Source organism: Leucoraja erinacea, chromosome 19, assembly GCF_028641065.1.
Source record: "Leucoraja erinacea ecotype New England chromosome 19, Leri_hhj_1, whole genome shotgun sequence".
Taxonomy (NCBI): Eukaryota; Metazoa; Chordata; class Chondrichthyes; order Rajiformes; family Rajidae; genus Leucoraja; species Leucoraja erinaceus.
Genome location: NC_073395.1, coordinates 4,068,808 through 4,095,699, shown reverse-complemented (window position 1 = coordinate 4,095,699; position 26,892 = coordinate 4,068,808). Strand labels below are relative to the sequence as shown.

General features: G+C 43.8%; 1 protein-coding gene across 5 annotated transcripts; it reads left to right on the top strand.

Annotated features, from left to right (window-relative positions):
• Positions 1 to 4,206: 4,206 nt before the first annotated feature.
• Positions 4,207 to 26,892, top strand: LOC129706117 (polyglutamylase complex subunit TTLL1-like). Of its 5 annotated transcripts, XM_055650107.1 has the most exons (10): positions 4,209 to 4,350; positions 7,495 to 7,649; positions 14,975 to 15,183; positions 19,411 to 19,591; positions 20,866 to 21,000; positions 21,653 to 21,761; positions 23,013 to 23,156; positions 24,236 to 24,322; positions 25,707 to 25,870; positions 26,570 to 26,892. In XM_055650107.1, the coding sequence occupies exons 2-10, from the start codon at positions 7,537 to 7,539 to the stop codon at positions 26,694 to 26,696; spliced, it is 1,269 nt and encodes a 422-aa protein (XP_055506082.1). In that variant the 5' UTR covers positions 4,209 to 4,350; positions 7,495 to 7,536; the 3' UTR covers positions 26,697 to 26,892. The 5 variants fall into 5 exon arrangements, with proteins under 5 accessions (XP_055506084.1, XP_055506085.1, XP_055506082.1 ...); XM_055650109.1 differs by lacking the exon at positions 23,013 to 23,156 and having other exon boundaries at positions 4,207 to 4,350; XM_055650108.1 differs by lacking the exons at positions 4,209 to 4,350; positions 7,495 to 7,649 and adding an exon at positions 14,078 to 14,230.

Sequence of the window (26,892 nt, the reverse complement as noted above, 5' to 3'; positions counted from 1 at the left end):
CCCCTGCTCTACCTGAGGCAGGATCAGTAGACCCTATAATGCCCCAGCAGCAACTTCAGAATCAACAGGATTACAGTGAAAGCAAGCCATCCTTAACATTATGCCACTGACTAAGAATTAAAAATGGGTGGCATGGTAGCACAGTGGTAGAGTTGCGGTCTTACAGCATCAGAGCCCTGGGTTAAATCCTGACCATGGGTACAGTCTGTACTGAGTTTGTACGTTCTACTTGGGACCACGTGGGTTTTCTCCGGGTGCTCCGGTTTCCTCCCACATTCAAAAAACGTGTAGGTTTGTCGGTTAATTGGCTCCTGTAAAATTGCCCCGAGTGTGTAGGATGTGAAACTGCGATAATATAGAATTAGCGTATGGGTGATCGATGATCGGCATGGACTCAGTGGACCGAAGGATCTGTTTCCATGCTGTATCTCTAAACTAAACTAAACTGCATTTGGCCAGGATTAGACTTTCCCCTACATATAGGGATCATTGCAATGAACAAGATGTTCAAGAAGGAACTGCAGATGCTGGAAAATCGAAGGTAGGCAAAATTGCTGGAGAAACTCAGGGGGTACGGCAGCATCTATGGAGCGAAGGAAATAGGCAACGTTTCGAGCCGAAACGTTGCCTATTTCCTTCGCTCCATAGATGCTGCCGTACCCCCTGAGTTTCTCCAGCAATTTTGTCTACCTTCATTGCAATGAACACTGTTTAAGTTATAGAAACATAGAAACATAGCAAATAGGCCAGGAGTAGGCCATTAGGCCTTTGAGCCTGCACCGCCATTCAATATGATCATGGGATCATCCAACTGGTACACCTGCCTTCTCTCCAAGAAGGAACAAGGGCCACATCTAACTGGAAAATAGCCAAGGTACTGGCCTCAAACCTTGTGGCTGGAGAGATTCACCACTCTCTGTGTGGGAAAAAATGTTTTTCTCATCTCGGTCCTAGCATCTTATCCTTAAACTGTGAGTTCTGACTTCCCCCAACATCGAAACATAGCCTGTCCAACGTTTTTTGTAAGTTTCTCTATGATCCCCCCTCAATCTTCTAAATTCTAGCGAGTACAAGTCAAGTCTATCCAGTCTTTCTTCATATGAAAGTCCTTATTTGGTCTGATGACAAAACCTCACCTGTCAGGGGAGTTTTATTCTGCTAATTATCTTGGTGAAACTCTGTATTATTGTTTAAATTTGATTATTTTATTGCAGACCGCACCTAGTCTCTGTCAGAAATATTTGTGGGCAATTGGATAATGGAACATGTCGGAATATTGATATGTGGTTTCACCTGTAGCATTGAAGGACAGTGAGATCATACTTAGCTCTTTGATCAGAACCAAAATTCCTACCATTTAGAGTGAACGAACACTTTCATAGTCTGGAAGGAATGGAATCGGAGGTTTTTTAACAATGAAAGCGAATGAATGGAATTTGAAACAAACAAGCTGCAGGAAGCATAAAGACATCTGATTGAAACCAAACACTGACACCTCTGCCAAATCCTTATTCTTGAGGAAAAAAATCTTTAAAAGCAATCAAATTATCAAAATCACATTTCATCTTTAAAAATGTATCTTCAAAGGAGACATCATAAGAAGCAAATTTATGGAAGTTATCAGTTCTGAAGAAAGTACGCATGTTAAAATTTAGTGTTGCACTGAAAAAATATCATTAAATTCATATCAGCATCTGTCCCGGAAATAAATGATTTGACTCTATCCACAATAGACAATAGGTGCAGGAGTAGGTCATTCGGCCCTTCGAGCCAGCACTGCCATTCAATGTGATCATGGCTGATCATCCCCAATCAGTACCCCGTTCCTGCCTTCTCCCCATATCCCCTGGCTCTGCTATTTTTAAGAGCCCTATCTAGCTCTCCCTAGAAAGCATCCAGAGAACCTGCCTCCACTGCCCTCTGAGGCAGAGAATTCCACAGACTCACCACTCTCTGTGAGAAAAAGTGTTTCCTCGTCTCCGTTCTAAATGGCTTACTCCTTATTCTTAAACTGTGGCCCCTGGTTCTGGACTCCCCCAACATCGGGAACATGTTTCCTGCCTCTAGTGTGTCCAAGCCCTTAACAATCTTATAAGTTTCAATGAGACGCCCTCTCATCCTTCTAAACACAAGTTCTCTGTCATATTACAGTTTAGTTTATTGTCACGTGTATTCATTCCCTCCACAGATGCTGCCAGACCCGCTGAGTTACTCCAGCATTTTGTGTTTTGCTTCAGATTCCAGCATCTGCAGTTCCTGGTGCCTCCATACTCTTAAACTGTTTGTCGGCAGGAAACTGGGCTTGCCACATGTCAAGAAGCCAGTTCCAAATCATCAAAATCATTGCAAAGAACAAATGCTCTTGCATTTCTGGTTTTCAAGAACATGTTTTGGTAAATATCGTTGCAATTATGTCATTTTTTTCTTGAATTTAGTTTAGTTTAGAGATACTTTGATCAGTTGATGGTTCTAAAAAAAAAACACGATTTCTGAATGAGCCAAGTATCAGAACACAATGAAATCACGGGATTTCATATTTGGAAAAGTCCCCTTATTTCAGTGACAACGTTACAAATTTAGGGAAGAGTTCAGCTGCGTCCTATCCTTCACAACCAAGCTGTCATTGTCTGTGTGTGTGTGTATGTGTGTGGGTGCGTGGCCTCGGGCTATTGTGAAGTCTTAATATTTCTACACACTCAGCTATGATTACAATTTAAGCAGCAACCTAGCTCCCTAAGATTTTTTTTTTTAAAGCTATCCGGTCCAAACAATCAAAATGTTGAAATAAGGTTAAAGAATGCCAATGAACAGCAAGACAACACAAACGCAAGTGGTAAAACTAGTAACTCGATCTGTCTTAATATTTTTCCAAGAGCAAAATCACCAAGTGCCGAAGGAGCTGAACAGGTCAGGCAGCATCTCTGGAGGGAATGGACAGGTGACGTTTCGGATCGGGGCCTTTCTTCAGTCTGAAGGAACCCGAAACGTCGTCAGTCCATTCCCTCCACGGATGTTGCCTAACCCAATTCCTCCAGCACTTTGTTGGTTGCTCAAGATTCCAGCATCTGCAGTTCCTTGTGTCTCTGCTTTCACTGCTTTGTCGTTGTTGGGGGTTCTTTATGGCTGCACTGTAAGACTCCTAACATGATCGCATTGAACGGCGGTGCTGGCTCGAAGGGCCGAATGACCAACTCCTGCACCTATTGTCTATTGTCGAATAGGGCACTTTAGTTGTTAACTGACTACTTGACAATGGTACTAAATGATGTTCAGAAATACATTTACAATAAACTAATGCCTTCTGAAGAAGGGGCCCGACCTGAAATGTCACCCATTCATTTTCTCCAGAGATGTTGCCTGACCCGCTGAGTTACTCCTGCATTTTGTGTCTATCCTCGCTGTAAAAGGATTTGAGTATAGGAGCAGGGAGGTTCTACTGCAGTTGTACAGGGTCTTGGTGAGACCACACCTGGAGTATTGCGTACAGTTTTGGTCTCCTAATCTAAGGAAAGACATTCTTGCCATAGAGGGTACAGAGAAGGTTCACCAGTCTGATTCCTGGGATGTCAGGACTTTAATATGAAGAAAGACTGGATAGACTCGGCTTGGACTCGCTAGAATTTAGAAGATTGAGGGGGGATCTTATAGAAAAGTTAAAAATTCTTAAGGGGTTGGACAGGCTAGATGCAGGAAGATTGTTCCCGATGTTGGGGAAGTCCAGGACAAGAGGTCACAGTTTAAGGATAAAGGGGAAATCCTTTAGGACCAGGATGAGAAAAACATTTTTCACACAGAGAGTGGTGAATCTGTGGAATTCTCTGCCACAGAAGGTAGTTGAGGCCACAGTTCATTGGCTATATTTAAGAGGGAGTTAGATGTGGCCCTTGTGGCTAAAGGGATCAGGGGGTATGGAGAGAAGGCAGGTACAGGATACTGAGTTGGATGATCAGCCATGATCATATTGAATGGCGGTGCAGGCTCGAAGGGCCGAATGGCCTACTCCTGCACCTATTCTCTATGTCTCTATGTAAACCAGCATCTGCAGTTCTTTCCTTCACATACTCTAGCGCTGCTGAATTACTCCAGCACTTTTTGTGTCCTTCTTTGTAAACCAGTAATTGCAGTTCCTTGTTTCCACATGCTTTTGAACTGTGGAGAAGAAGATAAAGGAAACTGGAATCGTGGAGAGAGTTTTCGTTGAAGGTTCTGTAGCATTGCACCAACGTCCGCCTGTCCCGGGTTTGGCTTCACTGGTTGCTAGGATGCAGCCTGAACAAGGAACATCAAGTTGAGCGATCCCCACAAACACAGCACGCTGGAAAGTTGCTGCACTACCCGCTTCCCACACGGGTAAGTCAGGGTTTGCCCGGGGGGGTTAGAGTGAAATCCGAGGCTGGTTTATGACAAATTCACGAGACAACCCTGCTCATACCTGAGGTTTCCCCCATTAAAAGCAACTGTCTGCTTTAGAAATGCAGAAAGCAGTGGAGATTTAAAACCACACCGGGACATGTGTGCTTCTAGGAAGCGGGGTGAAGGAGAGGAAACATAAAAGGATCTGATTATGTGAATATAAGTGAATAGAAGCCTTTCAAACGGCGTTTGATGAAGGGGGTACAGCGGGGAAGCTGGTGGCTACACCACGCGTGTCTGACTTGTGAACGAAGGAACTGCAGATGCTGGTTTACACCGAAGATAGACACAACATGCTGGAGTAACTCCGCGGGACAGGCAGCATCTCTGGAGAAAAATAATGGGTGGTCGCTTTCCCTTCTTCAGTCTCCGAGACACTTCAACGTCGCGGCGAAACGTTGCCTATTTCCTTCGATCCATAGATGCTGCTGCACCCGCTGAGTTTCTCCAGCATTTTTGTCTACCTTCGATTTTCCAGCATCTGCAGTTCCTTCTTAAACAAAGTTTAAAGGAGATATGCGGGGCGTGTTTTTTTTGACACGTTGAGTGGTGGGGGCCTGTAACTATAGAGTAGTGGAGGCAGATATGATAGTGATATGCAAGAGGCTTTTATATAGGCACATATAGGAACTGCAGGGAATGGAAGGATATGCATCATCATGCGCAGGCAGAGGGAATCTTAGCATCATGTTCAGCACGGGCATTGCGGACCGAAGGGCCTGTTCCTGTGCTGTGCGGGTCTATGTAAACACCTCCATTACTCGTATGCCAATAATCTCAATCAATCATTACTCATTCCCAGCATGTTTGGCATAGCTCAGTGTCCCATGTGTACATGTCCCTTCTTGTGTTATCTTGTTAGTCATTGACCCCCTAATGTTGAGACATTACCTCAACAGAGTCCATGCCAACCCGTCTCTGACGGAAGGTGGCAAGCCTGCTTGGAGTATTCAGCTGGACTTAACAGTTCCTCTTATTCTGCTATTAGCTGTTAATGAAGCAGCATTCTAGTTGCAAGAGAATATTAGAAACATAGAAAATAGGTGCAGGAGTAGGCCATTCGGCCCTTCGAGCCATTCAATATCATCATGGCTGCCTTCTCTCCATACCCCCTGACCCCTTTAGCCACAAGGGCCACATCTAACTCCTTCTTAAATATAGCCAATGAACTGTGGCCTCAACTACTTTCTGTGGCAGAGAATTCACCACAGATTCACCACTCTCTGTGTGAAAAATGTTTTTCTCGGTCCTAAAATATTTCCCCCTTATCCTTAAACTGTGGCCCCTTGTTCTGGACTTCCCCAACATCGGGAACAAACTTCCTGCATCTAGCCTGTCCAACCCCTTAAGAATGTTGTAAGTTTCTATAAGATCCCCCCTCAATCTTCTAAATTCCAGCGAGTACAAGCCGAGTCTATCCAGTCTTTCTTATGTTACAGCCTCACAGAACTGAAGAATTGAAATGAGGAGCTGACCAGGGAGATGGCAAGTCCCAAGAGTCAAAAGGCATCAAAAGGGCAGAGTGTGCAGGAGTAACTTAGCGGGTACCTCAGCAGAATCTCTGGAGAACATGGATAGGTGACGTTTCAGAGAGTGCTGGAGTAACTCAGCGGGTTAGGCAGCATCTGTGGGGAACATGGATAGGTGACGTTTCACAGAGTGCTGGAGTAACTCAGCGGGTTAGGCAGCATCTGTGGGGAACATGGATAGGTGACGTTTCACAGAGTGCTGGAGTAACTCAGCGGGTTAGGCAGCATCTGTGGGGAACATGGATAGGTGACGTTTTCACAGAGTGCTGGAGTAACTCAGCGGGTGCAGCAGCATCTATGCAGCTAAGGAAATAGGCAACGTTTCGGGCCGAAACCCTTCCGGGTTTTGGCCCGAAATGTTGCCTATTTCCAGAAGGTTCGGCCCGAAACGTTGCCAATTTCCCTAGCTCCATAGATGCTGCTGCACCATAACTCAGCGGGCCAGGCAGCATCTGTGGAGAACATGGATAGGTGACGTTTCACAGAGTGCTGGAGTAATTCAACGGGTCAGGCAGCATCTGTGGAGAACATGGATAGGTGACGTTTCACAGAGTGCTGGAGTAACTCAGCGGGTCAGGCAGCATCTGTGGAGAACATGGATAGGAGACGTTTCTGGTCAGGACTCTTCCTCAGAATGATTTTAAGGGGGGGGGGGAATGGAAGAACGGAGAGGCAGAACAAAACATAGCTGGTAATAGGTGGGCACATGCAAGGTTTTTTTAATTATTGTTTTTTTCATTTTATTATTGGCCATTTTTGGTTAGCAGTTGCTGAGTACGGTAGCCAGCATCTGAGCTAAATGCATTAATGATGACAATACCTCTTACAAATTTGTTCTTCCCACATTCCACTTCCCCTCAATTTAACATTTTTGATTGATTGAAAGATACAGCATGGAAACAGGCCCTTCAGTCCACCGAGTCCACGCCGACCATCCATCTCCTGTTCACACTAGTTCTATGTTATCCCGCTTTCTCATCCACCCCCCTGCACGCTAGGGGCATTTTACAGAGGCCAATTAATCAACAACCCTGCAAGTGTTTGGGATGTGGACGGGAATTACAAGACTCACGCGGTCACAGGGAGAACGGGCAAACTCCGTACAGACAGCACCCGTAGTCGGGATCGAACCCGGGACTTTGGAGCTGTAGGGCAGCACCTCTACCTCTGTACCACCGTACCTCCCCAATGGTAGCTCTTTTCCTTCAGCAGTTTAGCACAACTGATGGCTTGTGAGGCCACTTCTCCCTTCGGCCCACAATGTCATTTATTTCGGAATTATTTCTTGCAGAGGGTGATGTGTTTTCGGAATCCATAAGGCTGTGGAAACAAGATCAGTATTTAAGGAGGAGGTAGATTTGTGTTTTGAAAGATCATGGGATGGAGGGCTGTGGAAAAGAGACACAGGAGAGCAGGTAAAGTCCAGGGAAGATGTCACGGTTGTAGTGAATAATGAACAGACTTGAGGGACCTGGTGAACTATTCCTTTCCTACCTTCTCGTGTTCTTGCATCCTCATCTTAGTTATACACTGTACTGTTTATTATCGACAGCATTAACTGGACCCGGGACAGTTCCAGTGTCTCACTAACTCCATGGCAGGGAGACCGAAGTGGGTTTCAGACATCGACAAATCTGTGCTTATAAATAACTTCCAAAAAAGAGGCTGGGTCCAAGTTTCAGAAAATGAAAACTGGAACTTTTATTGGTGAGTAAATCGTTTAAGAGTAAATGCACGGCTGTGGACCTGTGTATTGTGCATGCAACGTTTGTGGACATATAAAATGCTAACATGATTTATGGTGGCGCAGCGGTGGAGTTTTACAACAACAGAGACCCGGGTTCAATCCCGTCTACGGATGCTGTCTCTACGGAATTCGTACGTTCTCCCCGTGATCTTGTGGGTTTTCTCCGAGATCTTCTGTTTCCTCCCACACTCCAAAGATTGGTTGGTTTGGTATATATGTAAATCGTCCCTAGTGTGTGTAGGTTAGTGTTAGTGTTCGGGGGTCGCTGGTCGGTGCGGTCTCGGTGGGCGGAAAGGCGTGTTTCCGCGCTGTATCTCTAAACTAAAGTAGCTTGGAGCATTGTGAAGGTGACATGCCGGTGCAATGACATCACCTGGTGACCATGCTGGCAGGAAGCAGATAATGGAACTGTGTCTTTGCAGCTCGATGAGTTTAGAGGTAGGTAGCAGGAAGGATCTTCCCTCTGGTCAACCATGAAGAGTGGACCATACATTCCCAGGTGTTGGGACTCGACCAAGGTGGGAGTGAGTGAATGTCAGGAGTCAAATTCTCTACAGCGGCAGTCCATTAAAGTAAATATTATTACAAGTGCTTAAGAAGAAACTACAGATGCTGGAAAATCGAAGGTAGACAAAAATGCTGGAGAAACTCAGCGGGTGCAGCAGCATCTATGGAGCGAAGGAAATAGGCAACGTTTCGGGCCGAAACCCTGAAGGAAATAGGCAACGTTTCAAGCCGAAACCCGGAAGGGTTTCATAGAAATTAGGTGCAGGAGTAGGCCATTCGGCCCTTCGAGCCTGCACCGCTATTCAATATGATCATGGCTGATCATCCAACTCAGTATCCCGTACCTGCCTTCTCTCCATACCCTCTGATCCCCTTAGCCACAAGGGCCACATCTAACTCCCTCTTAAATATAGCCAATGAACTGGCCTCAACTACCCTCTGTGGCAGAGAGTTCCAGAGATTCACCACTCTCGGCCCGAAACGTTGCCTATTTCCTTCGCTCCATAGATGCTGCTGAACCCGCTGAGCTGCAATTTGTTTAAAATGAAGAACTATCCAGGCTGTATCATGGGCATGATGTGTTAGGGTGGAACTGCAGATGCTGGTTTAAAATGAAGACAAACACAAAATGCTGGAGTAACTCAGCGGGACAGGCAGTATCCCTGGAGAAAATGAATAGGTGATGTTTCGGGTTGAGACCCTTCTTCAGACTGAGCATCAGGGGGAAGAGGAATGAGAGATATAGGCGGAGCATGCCTTGAGAAAGCCTGGTTAAAGGCAGCAGGGTTTCAAGATTCAAGATTCAAGATAGTTTATTGTCATGTGTCCCAGATAGGACAATGAAATTCTTGCTTTGCTTCAGCACAACAGAATATAGTAGGCATGAATACAGAACAGATCAGTGTGTCCATATACCATTATATAAATATATACACACATTAATAAATAAAACAGATAAAGCGCAAATAAACAGATAATGGGCTATTAATGTTCAGAGTTTTGTCCGAGCCGACTTTAATAGCCTGATGGCTGTGGGGAAGTAGCTATTCCTGAACCTGGTTTTTGCAGTCTTCAGGCTCCTGTACCTTCAACCTGAAGGTTGCGAGGAGATGAGTGTGTGGCCATTATGGTGTGGGTCCTTGATGATGCTGCCAACCTTTTTGAGGCAGCGACTGGGATAGATCCCCTCGATGGTAGGGAGGTCAGAGCAGATGATGGACTTGTGTTTGTACCAGTGAGTGAGCGTGGCACATCTTCCAAAGCCTCTGTCGGCTGTTAGAATGGAAATTCTGCTGCTCCAGTAGTGTGCTTGATGAGAGTTCTGGTGCAATTTCTTGAAAGCTCAGCAGTGCAGCGGCCAATTTACAGAGGCCAATGAACCTACAAAGCCGCTCGCCAGAAGCTTGGCACTGCAGGAGATGATGCAAGACTGAACATGGCTTTCAAGTTGACATTGCAATCAATGCCTCAAAGATGCATCCTCCAACATGCTCTTTGCAACTCACCAATCTTACACAATCTTACAGCTAGCTCTACCATTGGTAGACAAAAGTGCTGGAGAAACTCAGTGGGTGCAGCAACATCTATGGAGCGAAGGAAATAGGCAGCGTTTCGGGCCGAAACCCTCTGGGTTTCGGCCCGAAACGTTGCCATTTCCTTCAGGGTTTCGGCCCTAAACGTTGCCTATATCGTTCAGGGTTTCGGCCTGAAACGTTGCCTATTTCCTTCAAGGTTTTGGCCCAAAACATTGCCTATTTCCTTCACTCCATAGATGCTGCTGCACCCGCTGAGTTTCCCCAGCACTTTTGTCTACCTTCGATTTTCCAGCATCTGCAGTTCCTTCTTAAACACTAGCTCTACCATTGCTTGTCTACTCAATCCCTTGTTTAAACCACAATGTGCAATCAATCTGAATTGTACCGTGCATAATTGTCTGACGAAGGGTTCTGGCCCAAAACGTCACCCATCCTTTTTCTCCAGAGATGCTGCCTGACCCACTGAGTTACTCCAGCATTTTGTGTCCATCTTATGCACAATCAAAGTCTGAAGAAGGGTTCCGACTTGAAAAGTCTGTCCATTCTCTCCACAGATGCTGCCTGACCCATTGAGTTCCTCCAGCACTTTGGTGTTTTTTTGCTCAAGATTTCATCACCTGCAGTGCCTTGTGTGTCCCTGAAAATCTTGTCACATGGCTAGTTTTGCAAACAACATTTTTAGATATCTTTTGACCAATAAACTGTATATTGCAATGTAGCCCAGCTGTGTGGCACGTTCTATCCTCCACAGAATGTCTTTTCCTCTGACTGTCAGCACCAGACAGTACTGTTTTACTTTGATGACAAAACAAACAGTACAAAAGCAATGGATATGAACCAGTGGGGGAAGGACATCAGACATTTAAAACCCTAGCCCCTGTGTTAATAGAAACATAGAAATTAGGTGCAGGAGTAGGCCATTCGGCCCTTCGAGCCTGCACCGCCATTCAATATGATCATGGCTGATTATCCAACTCAGTATCCTGTACCTGCCTTCTGTCCATACCCCCTGATCCCTTTAGCCACAAGGGCCACATCTAACTCCCTCTTAAATATAGCCAATGAACTGGCCTCAACTACCTTCTGTGGCAGAGAATTCCAGAGATTCACCACTGAAAAATGTTTTTCTCATCTCGGTCCTAAAAGATTTCCCCCTTATCCTTAAACTGTGACCCCTTGTTCTGGACTTCCCCAACATCGGGAACAATCTTCCTGCATCTAGCCTGTCCAACCCCTTAAGAATTTTGTAAGTTTCTATAAGATCCCCCCCTCAATCTTCTAAATTCTAACGAGTACAAGCCGAGTCTATCCAGTCTTTCTTCAAATGAAAGTCCTGACATCCCAGGAATCAGTCTGGTGAACCTTCTCTGTACTCCCTCTAGGGCAAAAAGGTCTTTCCTCAGATTAGGAGACCAAAACTGTAAGCAATACTCCAGGTGTGGTCTCACCAATGAACCGACTGGACAATGATCTATGTAAGAAGAGTTTGAAAATATCCAGCTTCCACGGGTTCTCCCTGATCAGCTGGGTTCCTCCAGAAGAGTCATAGAGTCATTCAGGCCCTTCAGCCCATTCTATTCACGCCAACCAAAATGCCCCACCTAAGCTTGCCCCATCTGCCCATGTTTGGCTGGTATCCATCTAAACCTTTTGCCGAAACATGGGCATCTTGTAATAACACAATGTACTGAACGTAGAAACCAGGAACTGGAGATGAGGGTTTACCAAAAAGGACACAAAGTGCTGGAGTAACATCCCCCCCCCCTCCACCCCCCACCCCACCACAATCAGTCTGAAGAAGAGTCCCGACCCAACTGTCACCTGTCCATGTTCTCCAGATCTGCTGATTTGCTCCAGCACTTTGTGTAAAACTTATTTAATATTCTCTGTTTAAATGAAAAAAGGGAATAAATGGGCCTGTGACTTAAGGTAGCAGGCATAGCAGAAGCCACACAAACATAAATATATAAGTTCTAGGGGCAGAATTAGGCCATATGGCCCATCAAGTCTACTCCGCCATTCGATCATGGCTGATCCACCTTTCCCTCTCAACCCTATTCTCCTGCTTTCACCCCATAACCTGTTACTAATCAAGAATCTCACAAACCCCGCCTTAAACACATCTTGTAGAGTTAGTATTTTCTGATGCACAAAATATACACAGAGGCAGCATTCCCATGTTAGTACACTTTTAGTCACTGTATATATGGAAAAATAACCCTGCACTTCAACATGCCTTTTTGGATGGGCCAGCTGTCTGCAGTCAATGAAGCAATTATAAAGAGTACTGGTGGTTGTCGAGTGGGAAATGCTGCAGCCAATTTGCAAATGGCGAACATCTACAATACAAACTGCATTGTGACAAAGACCAATAATCTATTTTCAAAGTTCAAAGTAAAGTAAACTTTATTGTCAATTCAAATAAATTGGATTGAAATTGCGTTTCCCCATACTCCAAATGTGCAAGTAATATTTATAACACAGACAGACAATATACCAATAAGATAGACAATATACATTATTTAAAATATTCACAGTGTGCCAGACTGTAGTAAAATTTTGAGGTATGTTATTAAGGTGCAATAATAAAGGTGCAATATAGAAAAGTGCAAATAGCATACTGCAGACATTGAGTTAAAGTTAAATGTTCATGGAATTTTCTTGAGTGTGTTGAGTAGTCTGATGGCCTGAGGAAAAAAGCTGTTTTTGAATCTGGTGGTTTTGCTCCGCATGCTGCGGTAGCGCTTGCCAGATGGTAGGAGAGTGAACAGTTTGTGTGCTGGGTGGGTGGTGTCTTTGATGATATTGGTTGCTCTCTTGCGACAGCGAGATGGGTATAAGTCCTGGATTGCAGGTTGGGGTGATCTGGTGATCTTCTCCGCTGTCCTCACCACTCTCTGCTGCAGTGCCTTTTTGTGATGCCATCTAAGGAATAAATGAGTGTTCAGACTGGAGGGCCATGAGTGCAAAATGAATCAGTTTTGTGTGGTTGAGAGTCAAGTGAGGTAGCATTGTAAACAAATAACACTCTGTCTTATCTGATGATACGAAGAGCAGTGGCAGGTAGTGTAGACGAAGCAGGGACTCTGCAGAACGACTTGGACAGGTTGGGAGAGTGGGCAGAGAAGTGACAGGTGGAATACAGCATAGCAAAGTGTGGAGTCATACATTTTAGTAGTAGGAATAAAGGCGTAGACCAAGGATTCCCATCCTGGGTTAAATTTGCCCCAAGGTACATATTTTTTCTCTGAAGAAAGGTTTCGGCCCGAAACGTTGCCTATTTCCCTCGCTCTATAGATGCTGCTGCACCCGCTGAGTTTCTCCAGCATTTCTGTCTACTTTTGATTTTCCAGCATCTGCAGTTCCTTCTTAAATATGTTTTCTCATTGACTGACTGTGTTTGGTTCTGGTATACCGGTATCTGTTCATCATTAGTTGTTCATAAATAAGTGAAATAACATTGTTATGTGCTATTAAAGTTGCGTGGGGTAAACGGGACGAAAAAGGTTGGGAACCCCTGGCGTAGACTATTTTCTCAGTGGGGAGATAATTCAGAATTCAGGTTCAGGGGAAACCTGATCGAAGTATATACAATTATGAGGGGCACAGATTGCAACCTTCATGTGGTCCGCCCTGTTTCAACGAATGCAATCAACCCAGCGTGCACAATCAAATAAGATCAAATAGAACAAGTTGTCCTACAAGGTTGAAATTGAAAGGTTAAAATTGAAGGTACACACAAATGCCGGAGAAACTCAGCAGGTGCAGCAGCATCTATGGAGCGAACGAAATAGGCAACGTTTCGGCCCGAAACCTTGAAGGAAATAGGCAACGTTTCGGCCCGAAACCTTGAAGGAAATAGGCAACGTTTCGGCCCGAAACCTTGAAGGAAATAGGCAACGTTTCGGCCCGAAACCTTGAAGGAAATAGGCAACGTTTCGGCCCGAAACCCTTTTGGGTTTCGGCCCGAAACGTTGCCTATTTCCTTCACTCCATAGATGCTGCTGCACCCGCTGAGTTTCTCCAGCATTTGTGTGTACCTTCGATTTTCCAGCATCTGCAGTTCCTTCTTAAACAAGTTGTTCAACAACTTTAGGCTGTGCAGGCCATACGCAAGAAGAAGAAGGGGCACAGATAGGGTGGACAGTCAGAAACCTTTCTCCAGTTTGGAAACGTCAAAGACTAGAGGGCTTAGCTGCAGCTGGTTTTGCAGCCTCGATTCTGTACTCTATACCCCTGACGTTGCCATGGCAGCTGATAAACGTATCGTGATCGTCCTTGGTTTGCCCTTGGTGCTACTGAAAGAGGAGACTTGACTGGGTGGGGCAGGTGAATCATATTTCAGCGTGAGCTGCGGAAATGCGCCAGTGGAGTTTTCCCTTTGTGTTTTTATATTCTTTTCCCCTCCGTACTTTACATACAATGCGATGACATGAAGTGTCACAATGACAAAGCTCGGGGTTCGAAACCTGATGGACGTACGGCTGATGTAGAAAAGGGTGAGGAAGCAAAAACAGAGGAAACAAAAAACAAAATAAATTAAAAAAATGCAGACGCAAGCTGGGAACGTTACCGAGGGGTTGGGGTGTGTACATTGTGAGGGTTTTGGAAACACTGGCAGTGGAGCACTTTATTCTGAGCGGAGTTGCCAGTCTACACAAGTAATATAATTAGGCAGAGTAGAGGGCAGATCCAGCATGAATAATTCCACTTTTAATGTTGTTTTAAAGTTGCCTGCCAGGATCTTGTACAGTAGTTTTCGGTTTATTGTCACGTGTACCAAGGTAAAGATTTGTTTTGCAAACTATCCAAACAGATCAGATAATATTGGTGTTTAAGAAGGAACTGCAGGTGCTGGAAAATCGAAGGTACACAAAAATGCTGGAGAAACTCAGCGGGTGCAGCAGCATCTATGGAGCGAAGGAAATAGGCAACGTTTCGGGGCGCCATTCAATGTGATCATGGCTGATCATCCCCAATCAGTATCCCATTCCTGCCTTCTCCCCATATCCCCTGACTCCACTATTTTTAAGAGCCCTATCTAGCTCTCTCTTGAAAGCATCTAGAGAACCGGCCTCCACCGCCCTCTGAGGCAGAGAATTCCACAGACTCACCACTCTCTCTGAGAAAAAGTGTTTACTCGTCTCCGTTCTAAATGGCTTACCCCTTATTCTTCAACGTGACATGTGACAATAAACTAAACCGAAGGTAATATTTTGTCAATGTATTTTCTGGGCCTACAGGATGAATGTACAAACACTCCGCACTGTCTTCAGTGTTGAAAATGGCTATCGTCTTGCAGATGATCAAATTGTAAACCACTTTCCCAATCACTATGAACTGACCAGAAAGGACTTACTGGTTAAGAACATCAAACGTTACCGCAAAGAGCTCGATAAAGAGGGAAGCACACTTGCAGAGAAGGATGAAAATGGCAAATACCTTCACTTGGGTAACAATATTATATATTTTTTACACAAAACACAAAGTGCTGGAGGGACTCAGTGGGTCAGGCAGCATCTGCGGAGGGAACGTTTCAGGTCAGGACCCGTCATCAGATGTGTTAGGGATCAAAAGTGATAAAATGTCATGAACAGTAAATTAGACCAAGCGTAAATGACTGTGCTTCGTTATTTCCAGATTACCAAAACTAAAGCATTGTGGAACAAATAAAATAAAAATAGAAATATCAGTAGGCATTATCAGTAGAAATTGGAACAGAGCTCCTTATAGACAATAGACAATGGGTGCAGGAGTAGGCCATTTGGCCCTTCGAGCCAGCATCGCCATTCAATGTGATCATGGTTGATCGTCCCCAATCAGTACCCCGTTCCTGCCTTCTCCCCGTATCTCCTGACTCCACTATCTTTAAGAGCCCTATCTAGCTCTCTTGAAAGCATCCAGAGAACCTGCCTCCACCGCCCTCTGAGGAAGAGAATTCCACAGACGAAGAATTCTTCTTCTTCTTCTTGCGTTTGAGGCAGCAGACGTCTGCAGCAGGGTGATGCCATCCGGTTCGACATCCGTAGGTGCCCGCCCTAAAAAGGGCGCACGGTTGGTTGGCGCCAAGCTGCGGCGCTGCGGCGGTCTCCGTTTGTTGTCGTTCGCCTGACTGAGGTCAGTTGACGGGGCTCACCACGGCGAGGTGGACAACATGAGCCCCCGGACCAGAGCTAATGTTTCAGGTCGAAGGTTCTTCATCAGAATTTTGATTTTTATTCAGTTTGTCGAATAAATATTCAGTGTGTATATTGCGATTTTCACATGTCAAAAACATGTGGTGACAAAATTTGCCAGCAACAGAAATAATTAGATCCAAGTGTAACGGAATAAACAGTGTAGTGGAGCTGCACAGCACAGAAACAGGCCCTTCAGCTCAACTTGTCTCACTTTCATCTCTAGCCTTTGTCACTTACTCCATCCATCTGCCAATCAACCCCCTACCCAGTGCCCATCAGTTACTTGCCAGCCTTTGTCCTGCCTCCACCTCCCCCCCCCCCCCTATTACAGATGGGTCCCGATCCAAAACGTCGCCTGTCCATTCGAACTGAATTGTAGTCAAATCAAAATAGGACGTACATGGTAAATGGTAGGGAATTGAAGAATACAGTTGAACAGAGGGATCTGGGTATAACCGTGCATAGTTCCTTGAAGGTGGAATCTCATATAGATAGGGTGGTAAAGAAAGCTTTTGGCATGCTAGCCTTTATAAATCAGAGCATTGAGTATAGAAGCTGGGATGTAATGTTAAAATTGTACAAGGCATTGGTGAGACCAAATCTGGAGTATGGTGTACAATTTTTTGGTCGCCCAATTATAGGAAGGATGTCAACAAAATAGAGAGAGTACAGAGGAGATTTACTAGAATGTTGCCTGGGTTTCAACAACTAAGTTACAGAGATAGGTTGAATAAGTTAGGTCTTTATTCTCTGGAGTGCAGAAGGTTAAGGGGGGACCTGATAGAGGTCTTTAAAATGATGATAGGGATAGACAGAGTTGATGTGGACACGCTTTTCCCTTTGAGAATAGGGAAGATTCAAACAAGAGGACATGACTTCAGAATTAAGGGACAGAAGTTTAGGGGTAATATGAGGGGGAACTTCTTTACGCAGAGAGTGGTGGCGGTGTGGAATGAGCTCCCAGTGGAAGTGGTGGAGGCAGGTTCATTGGTATCTTTTAAAAATAAATTGGATAGGCATATAGATGAGAAGGGAATGGAGGGTTATGGTATGTGTGCAGGCAGGTGGGACTAAGGGGAAAAAAAATTTTGTTCGGCACGGACTTGTAGGGCCGAGATGGCCTGTTTCCGTGCTGTAATTGTTATATGGCTATATGGTTATATGGTAGTGTACTATTGTCTGAAGAAAGGTTCTGACCCAAAACATCACCCATCCTTTTTCTCCAGAGATGCTGCCTGACCCACTGAGTTACTCCAGCATTTTGTGTCCATCTTATGCACAATCACAGTCTGAAGTAGGGTCCCGACTTGAAAAGTCTGACCATTCCCTCCACCGATGCTGCCTGACCCACAGTCAGTGAGTTTGGCTCAGGATTCCAGCACCTGCAGGTCCTTGTGTCAAAGTATTCCAGGTGTGGCTTTATCATGCCAGGAGCATCTCTTTGGGTTGTAGGTGTATATATTGTCTATTGTTGTATTGCTTCAATGCTTGTTCGTAGTATTTCAGAAACTTGCTGCCCTTCAAAAATAGGACAAGATGAATGACGTGGCAAATATTAATTTATTTCCTATTTAAAGTGAAGTTCTCCATCTAGTGGCTTAATTGAGGACTAGCTGGATTTACCGACCAGAAATTTGATTCAGTTTCAAGTTCATATTAGTTTAATATCATATTCACCAGGTACATGGAACAGCAGCTCAGTTGAACTGGCTAGGTTTGTTTACAACCCTCACTTCCTTGGGTCAACAACCAACTTCTTTCATCTTGCTGACATTGAAGGCAAAGTTGTATGAAGGAACTGCAGATGCTGGTTTAATCCGTAGATAGACACAAATGGCTGGAGTAACTCAGCAGGACAGGCAGCATCTCTGGAGAGAAGGAATGGGTGACGTTTGACAAAGGAATGGGTGACTGAAGTCTGAAGGAGGGTCTCGACCCGAAACTTCACCCATTCCTTCTCTCCTGAGATGCTCCCTGTCCCACTGAGGTACTCTGGCATTTAAGGGATGTCACCATAACACGAGGGTCTCGGTCTTTTTCCTGTACTTTGTCTCATGGAGTGGCAATATAAGGTAATTGGCAGCAGAACTCACCCGATGGTATTTAAGAACAGACTCCCAAGCAATTTATATTATTTTTCTAGTTGAGCTTATAGGACTTGATATTACAATCCCTATTATAATTGGCACCTTCTTAATATCTTGAGTGGGGGTGGGGGTAAAAACTTCATTGGGGTCATCAGGTGGGCACCCCCCTTCCTTGGTGTTTCGTTGCTAGGCCCACGACACCTCCAGAGGGCTTAAAGCAACACCTGGCATCCCAGGTGCGCTCCCCTCCGTTTTACCCCTCTTGCTGAACAATATTAAGGACAATTATATACTTTTACTGCTATCTTGTTTGATACCAATCAACTCAGCATCCAGCAGGCTAATCATGGAACATGAATCTTCCCTACCCATACATTGCAATTTATCCGTGAAACTATTGTTCCTTCATGCTTGCCCTCCTTATCTGACACCCTTTTCATCTCTAGCCTTTATCAACTGATCACTTGCCGGGCTTTGTCCTGCCCCCACCTCTCTTCTCCAGCTAATCAGTCTGAAGAAGAGTCCCGGCCTGAGACGTCGTCTGTCCATTCCCTCTACAGATGACCCATTGAGTTCCTCCAGCACATTCGGTTTGCTCAATATTCCAGCATCTGCAGTTTCTCGTGTTTCCCGGTTCACTGGGATGATCCCAAGTGTGGAGACATACTCTACGGAGAAAAATTAAACAGGTTAGGTGTCCTCTTGTTGAGGTTTAGCAGAATAAGAGATGAATCTTCGGGGACTAATCAACAAGAGGATGTTTCCTCTGATGAGAGAGTCAGGAGACAGAGGACATGGTCTCAGAAGAATTTTTTTCTCTCACCAGGTTGTGAATCTTTGCCACAGAGAGCCATGTGGGCAGAACACATGTATATTTCAAGCTGAGATAGAAACATTTATATCCAGCCAGGGAATCAATCTGGACTTTAGGGATCAACCTTCATCCTAGTGAGTGGTGGAGCAAGCTTGAGGGGCTCATTGTCCCTACTCCTGTCATTGTCCTGACTCCTGTCCCTACTCCTATGGCTTTGGTCTCATGAATTTCTGTGATGGTTCAGCCCAACAGTTACAAAACCATCATGTATAACATAGATATTATTTTTTAAAACCCCACAAACTGCTGGTGTAACTAGGTGGGTCAAGCAGCACCTCTGGAGAACATGAATAGGTGACATTTCAGGTCGGTATCCTTTTTCAGACTCTCGTTTTATTTTTCTGGACCCAAAATATCACCTATCCATATCATCCAGTGATATATCCAGACCTGCTGTGTAACTCCAGCAGTTGTGTTTAGATTGTAAACCAGTATCTGCCGTTCCTTGTATCTCTAGACATTATTCCATAGTAATTGTAATAGACAAATTCTTATTGCAATAAAAGTTGGGTCTCACAATTATTTTTTGTTTTGTAAAGATTTTATTCCAGTTACATTCATGCTGCCAGCAGACTATAATCTGTTTGTGGAGGAATTCAGGCGGAATCCATGCAGCACCTGGATCATGAAGCCATGTGGAAAGGCTCAGGGCAGGGGTATATTCCTCATCAACAAGCTCTCACAGATCAAGAAGTGGTCTCGTGACAATAAACCCCCCAAGTGAGTACAGACACATAAAACTGCATCATTATTATGCCTTGTTTAAGAAGGAACTGAAGATGCTGGAAAATCGAAGTTAGACAAAAGTGCTGGAGAAACTCAGCGGGTGCAGCAGCATCTATGGAGCGAAGGAAATAGGCAACGTTTCGGGCCGAAACCCTGAAGGAAATAGGCAACGTTTCGGGCCGAAACCCGGAAGGGTTTCGGCCCGAAACGTTGCCTATTTCCTTCGCTCCATAGATGCTGCTGCACCCGCTGAGTTTCTCCAGCACTTTTGTCTTCGTCCGATGCTATACGTTGCCTATTTCCTTTGCTCCATAGACGCTGCTGCACCCGCTGAGTTTCTCCAGCACTTTTGTCTACGTCCGATGCTATACGTTGCCAATTTCCTTTGCTCCATAGATGCTGCTGCACCCGCTGAGTTTCTCCAGCACTTTTGTCCACCCTCATTATTACACCTTTATACAAACATAGAAAATAGGTGCAGGAGTAGGCCATTCGGCCCTTCGAGCCTGCACCGCCATTCAATTTGATCATGGCTGATCATCCAACTCAGTATCCCGTACCTGCCTTCTCTCCAAAACCCCCCTGATCCCTTTAGCCACAAGGGCCACATCTACCTCCCTCTTAAATATAGCCAATGAACTGTGGCCTCAACTACATTCTGTGGCAGAGAATTCCACAGATTCACCACTCTCTGTGTGAAAAATGTTTTCCTCATCTCGGTCCTAAAAGATTTCCCCCTTATCCTTAAACTGTGACCCCTTGTTCTGGACTTCCCCAACATCGGGAGCAATCTTCCTGCGGGTCGGGTTTCGGGTCGAGACCCTTCTTCAGACTAAATCAGTATTTAAAGGCCTGCAAAGCTGCTGATGTGAGAATCCATGTGTCTACCTAAAAGTAGTAGATTGTCTTAAATAGAGCATTTTGCTTATGGATTTTGTGATTCCAACCAACAGTTGGCGAAAAAAAACAGCTGGACATATCAAACACCTTTTAGGTCTTTGCAAAAAATTCGTCATGTTTTTGCCCCTCCTCACGATGGTGCAAAGTATCCTTCGACCCTCGTGTTTGTGGAATGCCGAATATTAGCCCCAGCAGCATTCTAAAGGCTCCATTTTTAATTTATTTGGCAGCTGCTAACACCACTGAGTGTGACACTGTTGAATGTATAAACACAAAGAATGCATTAAGAGAGTTTGCACAGTTTTGTTTACGGTTGTTATTATGAATTCAATTTATTTTTGAAATTAAAAGAAACATCCTTTTTGCAGTTATGTGACGACCACTACCAAGGAGATCTATGTCATCTCCCTCTACATAGACAGCCCGCTACTCATTGCTGGGAAGAAGTTCGACCTTCGCTTTTACGTGCTGGTCACCTCATTTCGTCCATTAAAGTGTTACCTGTAAGTTCAATAGAATTCCCAAGTTTTTCCTTCCTGTAACAACCAATTGGCGTTTGTTCTCCCTTCTAATGGATTTAGTCATAGTCAAACAGTGTGGAAACAGGCCCTTCGACCCGCTTGCCCTTGTCTCATCTGCCCGCATGTGACCCATATCCCTCCGCATCCATGAGCCTCTTAAACGCCACTATCGTATCTGCCTCCACCACCACTTTTGCCAGCGCGTTCCAGGCACCCGCCACCCTCTGTGTAAAACAAAGTGCCCTGCACTTCTCCTGTAAGCTCGTCCCCTCTCACCATAAGGCTATTCCCTCTTGTCTGACATTTCCACAGTGGAATAAGGATGCTGCCAGCCTAGTGATGGTATTCCAGTGAGAGTGTGTAACCCATTTACATGATGTCACACTAAACTAATCATATTATCCATATCCTTCCATTCCCCTGCATATCTGTGTGCCCATTCAAAAGCCTTCTAAATGGAACATCTTTTCTGCTTTTACACTTTCTAAATGGCAAACACCTAAAATCATGAGGATGATTCACCTTTGGCGTAACAAGCTGAGTTAAAGATTTACTGTGGTACAAAAGTCTTTACTTGTTTCCTCTGGATTTTTGTATTGAAATATGTTTTGCTTACGGGCACTGTTTCTTGTAGGTATAAGCTGGGCTTCTGCCGTTTCTGCACAGTGAAATACACTCCAAATACCAACGAACTGGACAATATGTTTGTGCACCTTACAAACGTTGCCATCCAAAAACATGGGGTAAGCCCTGGTTACAACAGAGCCAGTCATCTATGTCAATCACTTAGGGTCGCTAATGGAGGTTTTAACACAGGCCATTTACAGGTGTATAATTAATTTGGATTCTCCAGAGAGCTCAGCAAACTTGTACATTACACTGACTGAAGGGCACAAAGGGCTGGAGTAACTCAGCGGGTCAGGCATATCTCTGGAGAAAACGGATAGGTGAACGCTTCTTCAGACTCCGCTGTACATTACACTGTTCCTTTTATGCATTACTACAAGCTACAAAGCCACAATGGGTGGAGATAGAAGATAATCTGTGATTCCCTATGGAATAAACTCTCGCGATAGTGAATGCAGTCTTTAAATTTGTTATTTAACACACCGGAGCCAACATTATAAACCCAACCTAGAATACTTTTACCCAGACATGCTACCTTTCAGAGATAATGTGTTCTTTTTGCTATTTGGTCTATGAATCTGGCTGAATGTGCTCAAGGAATCGAGACACATCATTCAAGAAATTGATTGCGCGGTTTCTTCTCCAAGTCCATTTATTTGGTTATCTTACCTGACATCTGTTAGCTTAGAAAACAGTATAACATAGAAACATAGAACATAGGTGCAGGAGTAGGCCATTCGGCCCTTCGAGCCTGCACCGCCATTTGATATGATCATGGCTGATCATCCAACTCGGTATCCCATCCCTGCCTTCTCTCCATACCCCCTGATCCCTTTAGCCACAAGGGCCACATCTAACTCCCTCTTAAATATAGCCAATGAACTGGCCTCAACTACCTTCTGTGGCAGAGAATTCCACAGATTCACCACTCTCTATGTAAAAAATGATTTCCTCATCTCGGTCTTAAAAGTCTTCCCTCTTATCCTTAAACTGTGACATAACATTTATGTTGATACGGGTTTAGTCAGCGCAGGTATTAAAATCCTCAGGAAAATATATTGCGGTGAATTTTGTGCTAATGAAAGTGCAATATAAGGCAGGTAACAAATCATCTTCCATTTTATTGGCCTGCCATATGACATAACACTGATGAGATGAAACACCGGGTTCACTTACATTATTTTAACAGCACTTTCAAACGATTATATTGCGTCACAGTAAATGTGCACCTACCCAAATCTCCATCGTTGACGTTTCTGAATACAGTTTGTGAATTTAAGGTCAATTACTTACAAAACCATGAGCGATTTTGTAACAAAATTCATAGCCATTTTGAACACCAATGCAAAACGTCAATACTTTTGAAGGATGATTACAACCCCATTCATGGCGGTAAATGGACGGTGGCAAATCTAAAACTCTACTTGGAGAGCACGCAAGGGAAGAAAGTCACCGACAAGCTGTTTGATGAAATTCACTGGATGATTGTACATTCACTCAAGGCTGTAGCTGTGAGTATCAACGCAACATGTTACTGTTTAAAAGTAGAGTAAGACAGCTGTAAAATGAAAACATTAAAAGGGATATCTGATACATAGCCAAATCTGCTGGGTAGACCTTAAACTCTCTTCCCCTTCTAATGTATTATTATTTATTCACGCTTCAGGATTTGGTTATCACTATAGGGCCAGCTCGTATCCACCTGATTTTGGGAACATGCTGGTGAGCCGCTTTCTTGAACAATTGTAGACCTATTAATGAAGACACCCACAGCACAGGGTGTTCATGGCCTTAGCCCCAATCATGGTGAAACAACAATGATATATTCCCAAATAGAATGGCGTGTGTTTTGGGGGAAGCATGCAGCTGGTGATGCTCAATTATGCTTGAAGCTGTTTTTGTTCTTGTTGATGGAGCTGTGAGAGGTGCTATCAGAATAGCCGAGGTAATTACTTGCAAAGCATTTTATAAACGGTGCAACTGGTAGTCAGTGTGCACCAGTGGGGCCGAGAATTAAGTTTCAGGTGATGGATCGGGTGCCAAACTAATGGGATGTTTTGACCTGGATACTGTTGATGGGCCAGTTTCAATCTGGTAATACATGAATATTGTTTCTAAAGTGGCCTTGTATATTCGTACATTTCTAGCCTAACACAACTTAATTGTTACAATTCTGGAATCGTACGTTGTGGGTGTACTTTACTGTGCCTTGTCCAAAACTTGGAGGCCTTGTTTTATGTTGTAGTTCTTTACCGAAAGTATCTGCAGCAAAAAAAATAATTTGCATTAATCAATGAATGCCACCTTGAAATACACTTTTTGGGTTTTTTTTTAAAACATTTGCAGTATTTACCAAAGAAAAGAAAACATATTAATTCAAAAATGTTTAAATGTCTTTCCCAATATTTCTGATGAAAATTGTTTGTTTGTAGTCAAAAGGTTTTTTCATGTCTCCGGTATATGTTTGAATGTTCATTTAATAAGCATCTGTAAAGACAAGAATTATCTTCTGAGTGCATGCAATTAACAATTGGTTCTTCGTTTAAATATTCTTGTAGATTTCAAGTAAGAACTCTTCTATTTTTTGCAGCCAATAATGACAAATGACAAGCACTGCTTTGAATGTTATGGCTACGACATTATCATTGACAGCAAATTGAAGCCATGGCTTATTGAGGTACTTGTCACTGGATCACTGGTGAATGGGATTTATAAAACTGCTGCTGTTAACTGTTGATTCATTCAATATTAGAAGACTAATATGGCATTTTCTAAAATGGAATTTAAAAAACTTGGCCGTTTCACTATTGGAACTACAGTGAATCATATGCAGTTGGTATCTATTCACAATTCTATATTAGCATCCAATTTATCTTTTTTTTTTACAATACTTTATGATTTCTTTCTTTTTTGTTTTTGATCAAAAAAAGACCCTTAGACACGAAAAATTCGGAAAAAAAGTTAAGAAGTAAGCCATAGAAAAAGAGAAAAAGAAAACAAAAGATATATTAAAAGTTTAAAAAAGAGATAAAAGGGATATACCATATAACCATATAACAATTACAGCACGGAAACAGGCCATCTCGGCCCTTCTAGTCCGTACCAAACACGTATTCTCCCCTAGTCCAATCTACCTGCACTCAGACCATAACATTTTAAAGACCTCTATCAAATCCCCCCTTAACCTTCTGCGCTCCAAAGAATAAAGGCCTAACTTGTTCAACCTTTCTCTGTAACTTAGTTGCTGAAACCCAGGCACCATTCTAGTAAATCTCCTCTGTACTCTACTTTTTTAGAGAGAGTCAAACGCTATAGAAGTATTGTCTCAAAGGCTATAGACCAACTTCGTATTTTTCCTCACCCCTCACCAGGTCCTGAAACCATTTATTTTCAGAATTCTGTTGCACCGTATACTTGTAGTAAGTCGATAAACGGAGACCAAATCTTTTGGAAATGGTCTGGTTTGTCTGCTAGAAGGAATCTCATATCTTCCAGGTGTAGCATTTCGGACATATTTGAAAACCACATATTTATTGTTGGTGTTGGGGCGTTTATCTTTTATGACAGAGTATTGTTTTAATCATTTTTGGGAGCAATCTTACATCCTATTCTCTCTTTTTTATCTCTATCCTTCGTCCACCAATCTGCTAATCAAAAACCTCTCATCTGTATCTATCACTTACCATGCTTTATCGCACTCTCCCACCTCTTGTGCAGACAATTAGTCTGAAGAAAGACTCCGACCCAAAATGTCACCTATCCATGTTCTTCAGAGATGCTGCCTGACCCTCTGAGCTACTCCAGTCCTTTGTGCTTATTTTTGTAATCCTGCACCTGGAGTTCCTTTTGCCTCCAGCAGAAATGTGGGAGGCTTTTAAAAGTGATATAGTGAGTGTTTAAAGTCTTGTTCTTGTTGGGGTAAGGCTGGCAGGAGTAAGGAACCCTGGATGACAAGTGATATTGAAACTTTGGTCGGATGAAAGGCATGGGTAAAAGAAAAATAGAAAAGCTATTTGTTTCAATTATTTTCAGTTTTGTCAAACCATTTGTCCTTCATGCAGGTAAATGCTTCTCCTTCATTGGCAGCCAGCACTGCGAATGACCGGATCATGAAATATAACCTCATCAACGACACACTGAACATTGTCGTGCCCAATGGTGATATCTCAGCTTCAAAGTTCAACAAAACTCCTGCAAAAGATGCTCTTGGAAATTATCTAATCCTGTAAGTTAATGTAAACTCTGGGGTTTAAAATTGTCGAAAGAATTTCCGAGAATTACTGAGTAATCTCAATTACATCTTAATAGAGCAGTGGGTAGAGCAGTTGCCTCATTGCGTGAGAGATCCAAGTTCAATCCTAGCCTCAGGTGGTATCTGTATGGAGTTTGCACGTTCTCCCTGTGGCTACGTAGGATTCCTCAGGGTGCTCCAGTTTCTCCTACATCCCAAAGAAGTGCGGGATTGTAGGTTAATTGTCCTCTATACCAGTGATTCCCAACCTGGGCCCATGGCAATTTTCAGGGGGGCCACAGAAACATTTGGGGATTTAGGGGGCCACAGGTTCAATGAAGGGGGCCACTTTTTTTCCGCTAATAATGTCAGGGGGGGCCACAGAAAAATTAAAGAGCCCATGGGGGCCATGAACTAAAAAAGGTTGGGAACCTCTGCTCTATACAATTGCCCCTTAGCATGTGGAGAGTGGATGAGAAGTGGGATAACATAGAACATCTGTGAATGCACGATCGATGATTGGAGTGGATACCAATTCCTTCTCTCCAGGGGTGCCGCCTGTCCCGCTGAATTTCTCCGGAATTTTGTGTCTATCTTTCGAAAAAGATAAAATCACTGCCGCTTTCTCGGTTAAGTAAATAGCAGTTTTAAACTCTAGACTACAGATGCTTTTTTTTTGTGCTTCGTTGCCAGCTGTGATGAAGAATTAGCAATGAACGATGGAGCTGATCGTGAAATAAAAAATCGCCCAGGTCAGTCTGGTTCAAAAGGTGTCAGAGCAAAAGATTTTGGGCGGCCGACCATCACGACTTGGAAATGATGCCAAATATGGAAGAAATCCCTTCATGGCAGCAACTGAACTAAAATAATGTTGTCCACATTCTCAGCACATTGTTCTGACCCTTCCATGAATGATGATGGAAGAATTTGTTTTTGGAAATCTGCTTTTTGTCACTGGTTTGAAGAAGACACAACATAATTGTAGGGGTACAGTCCCTCTTAAAATGTACACTGTT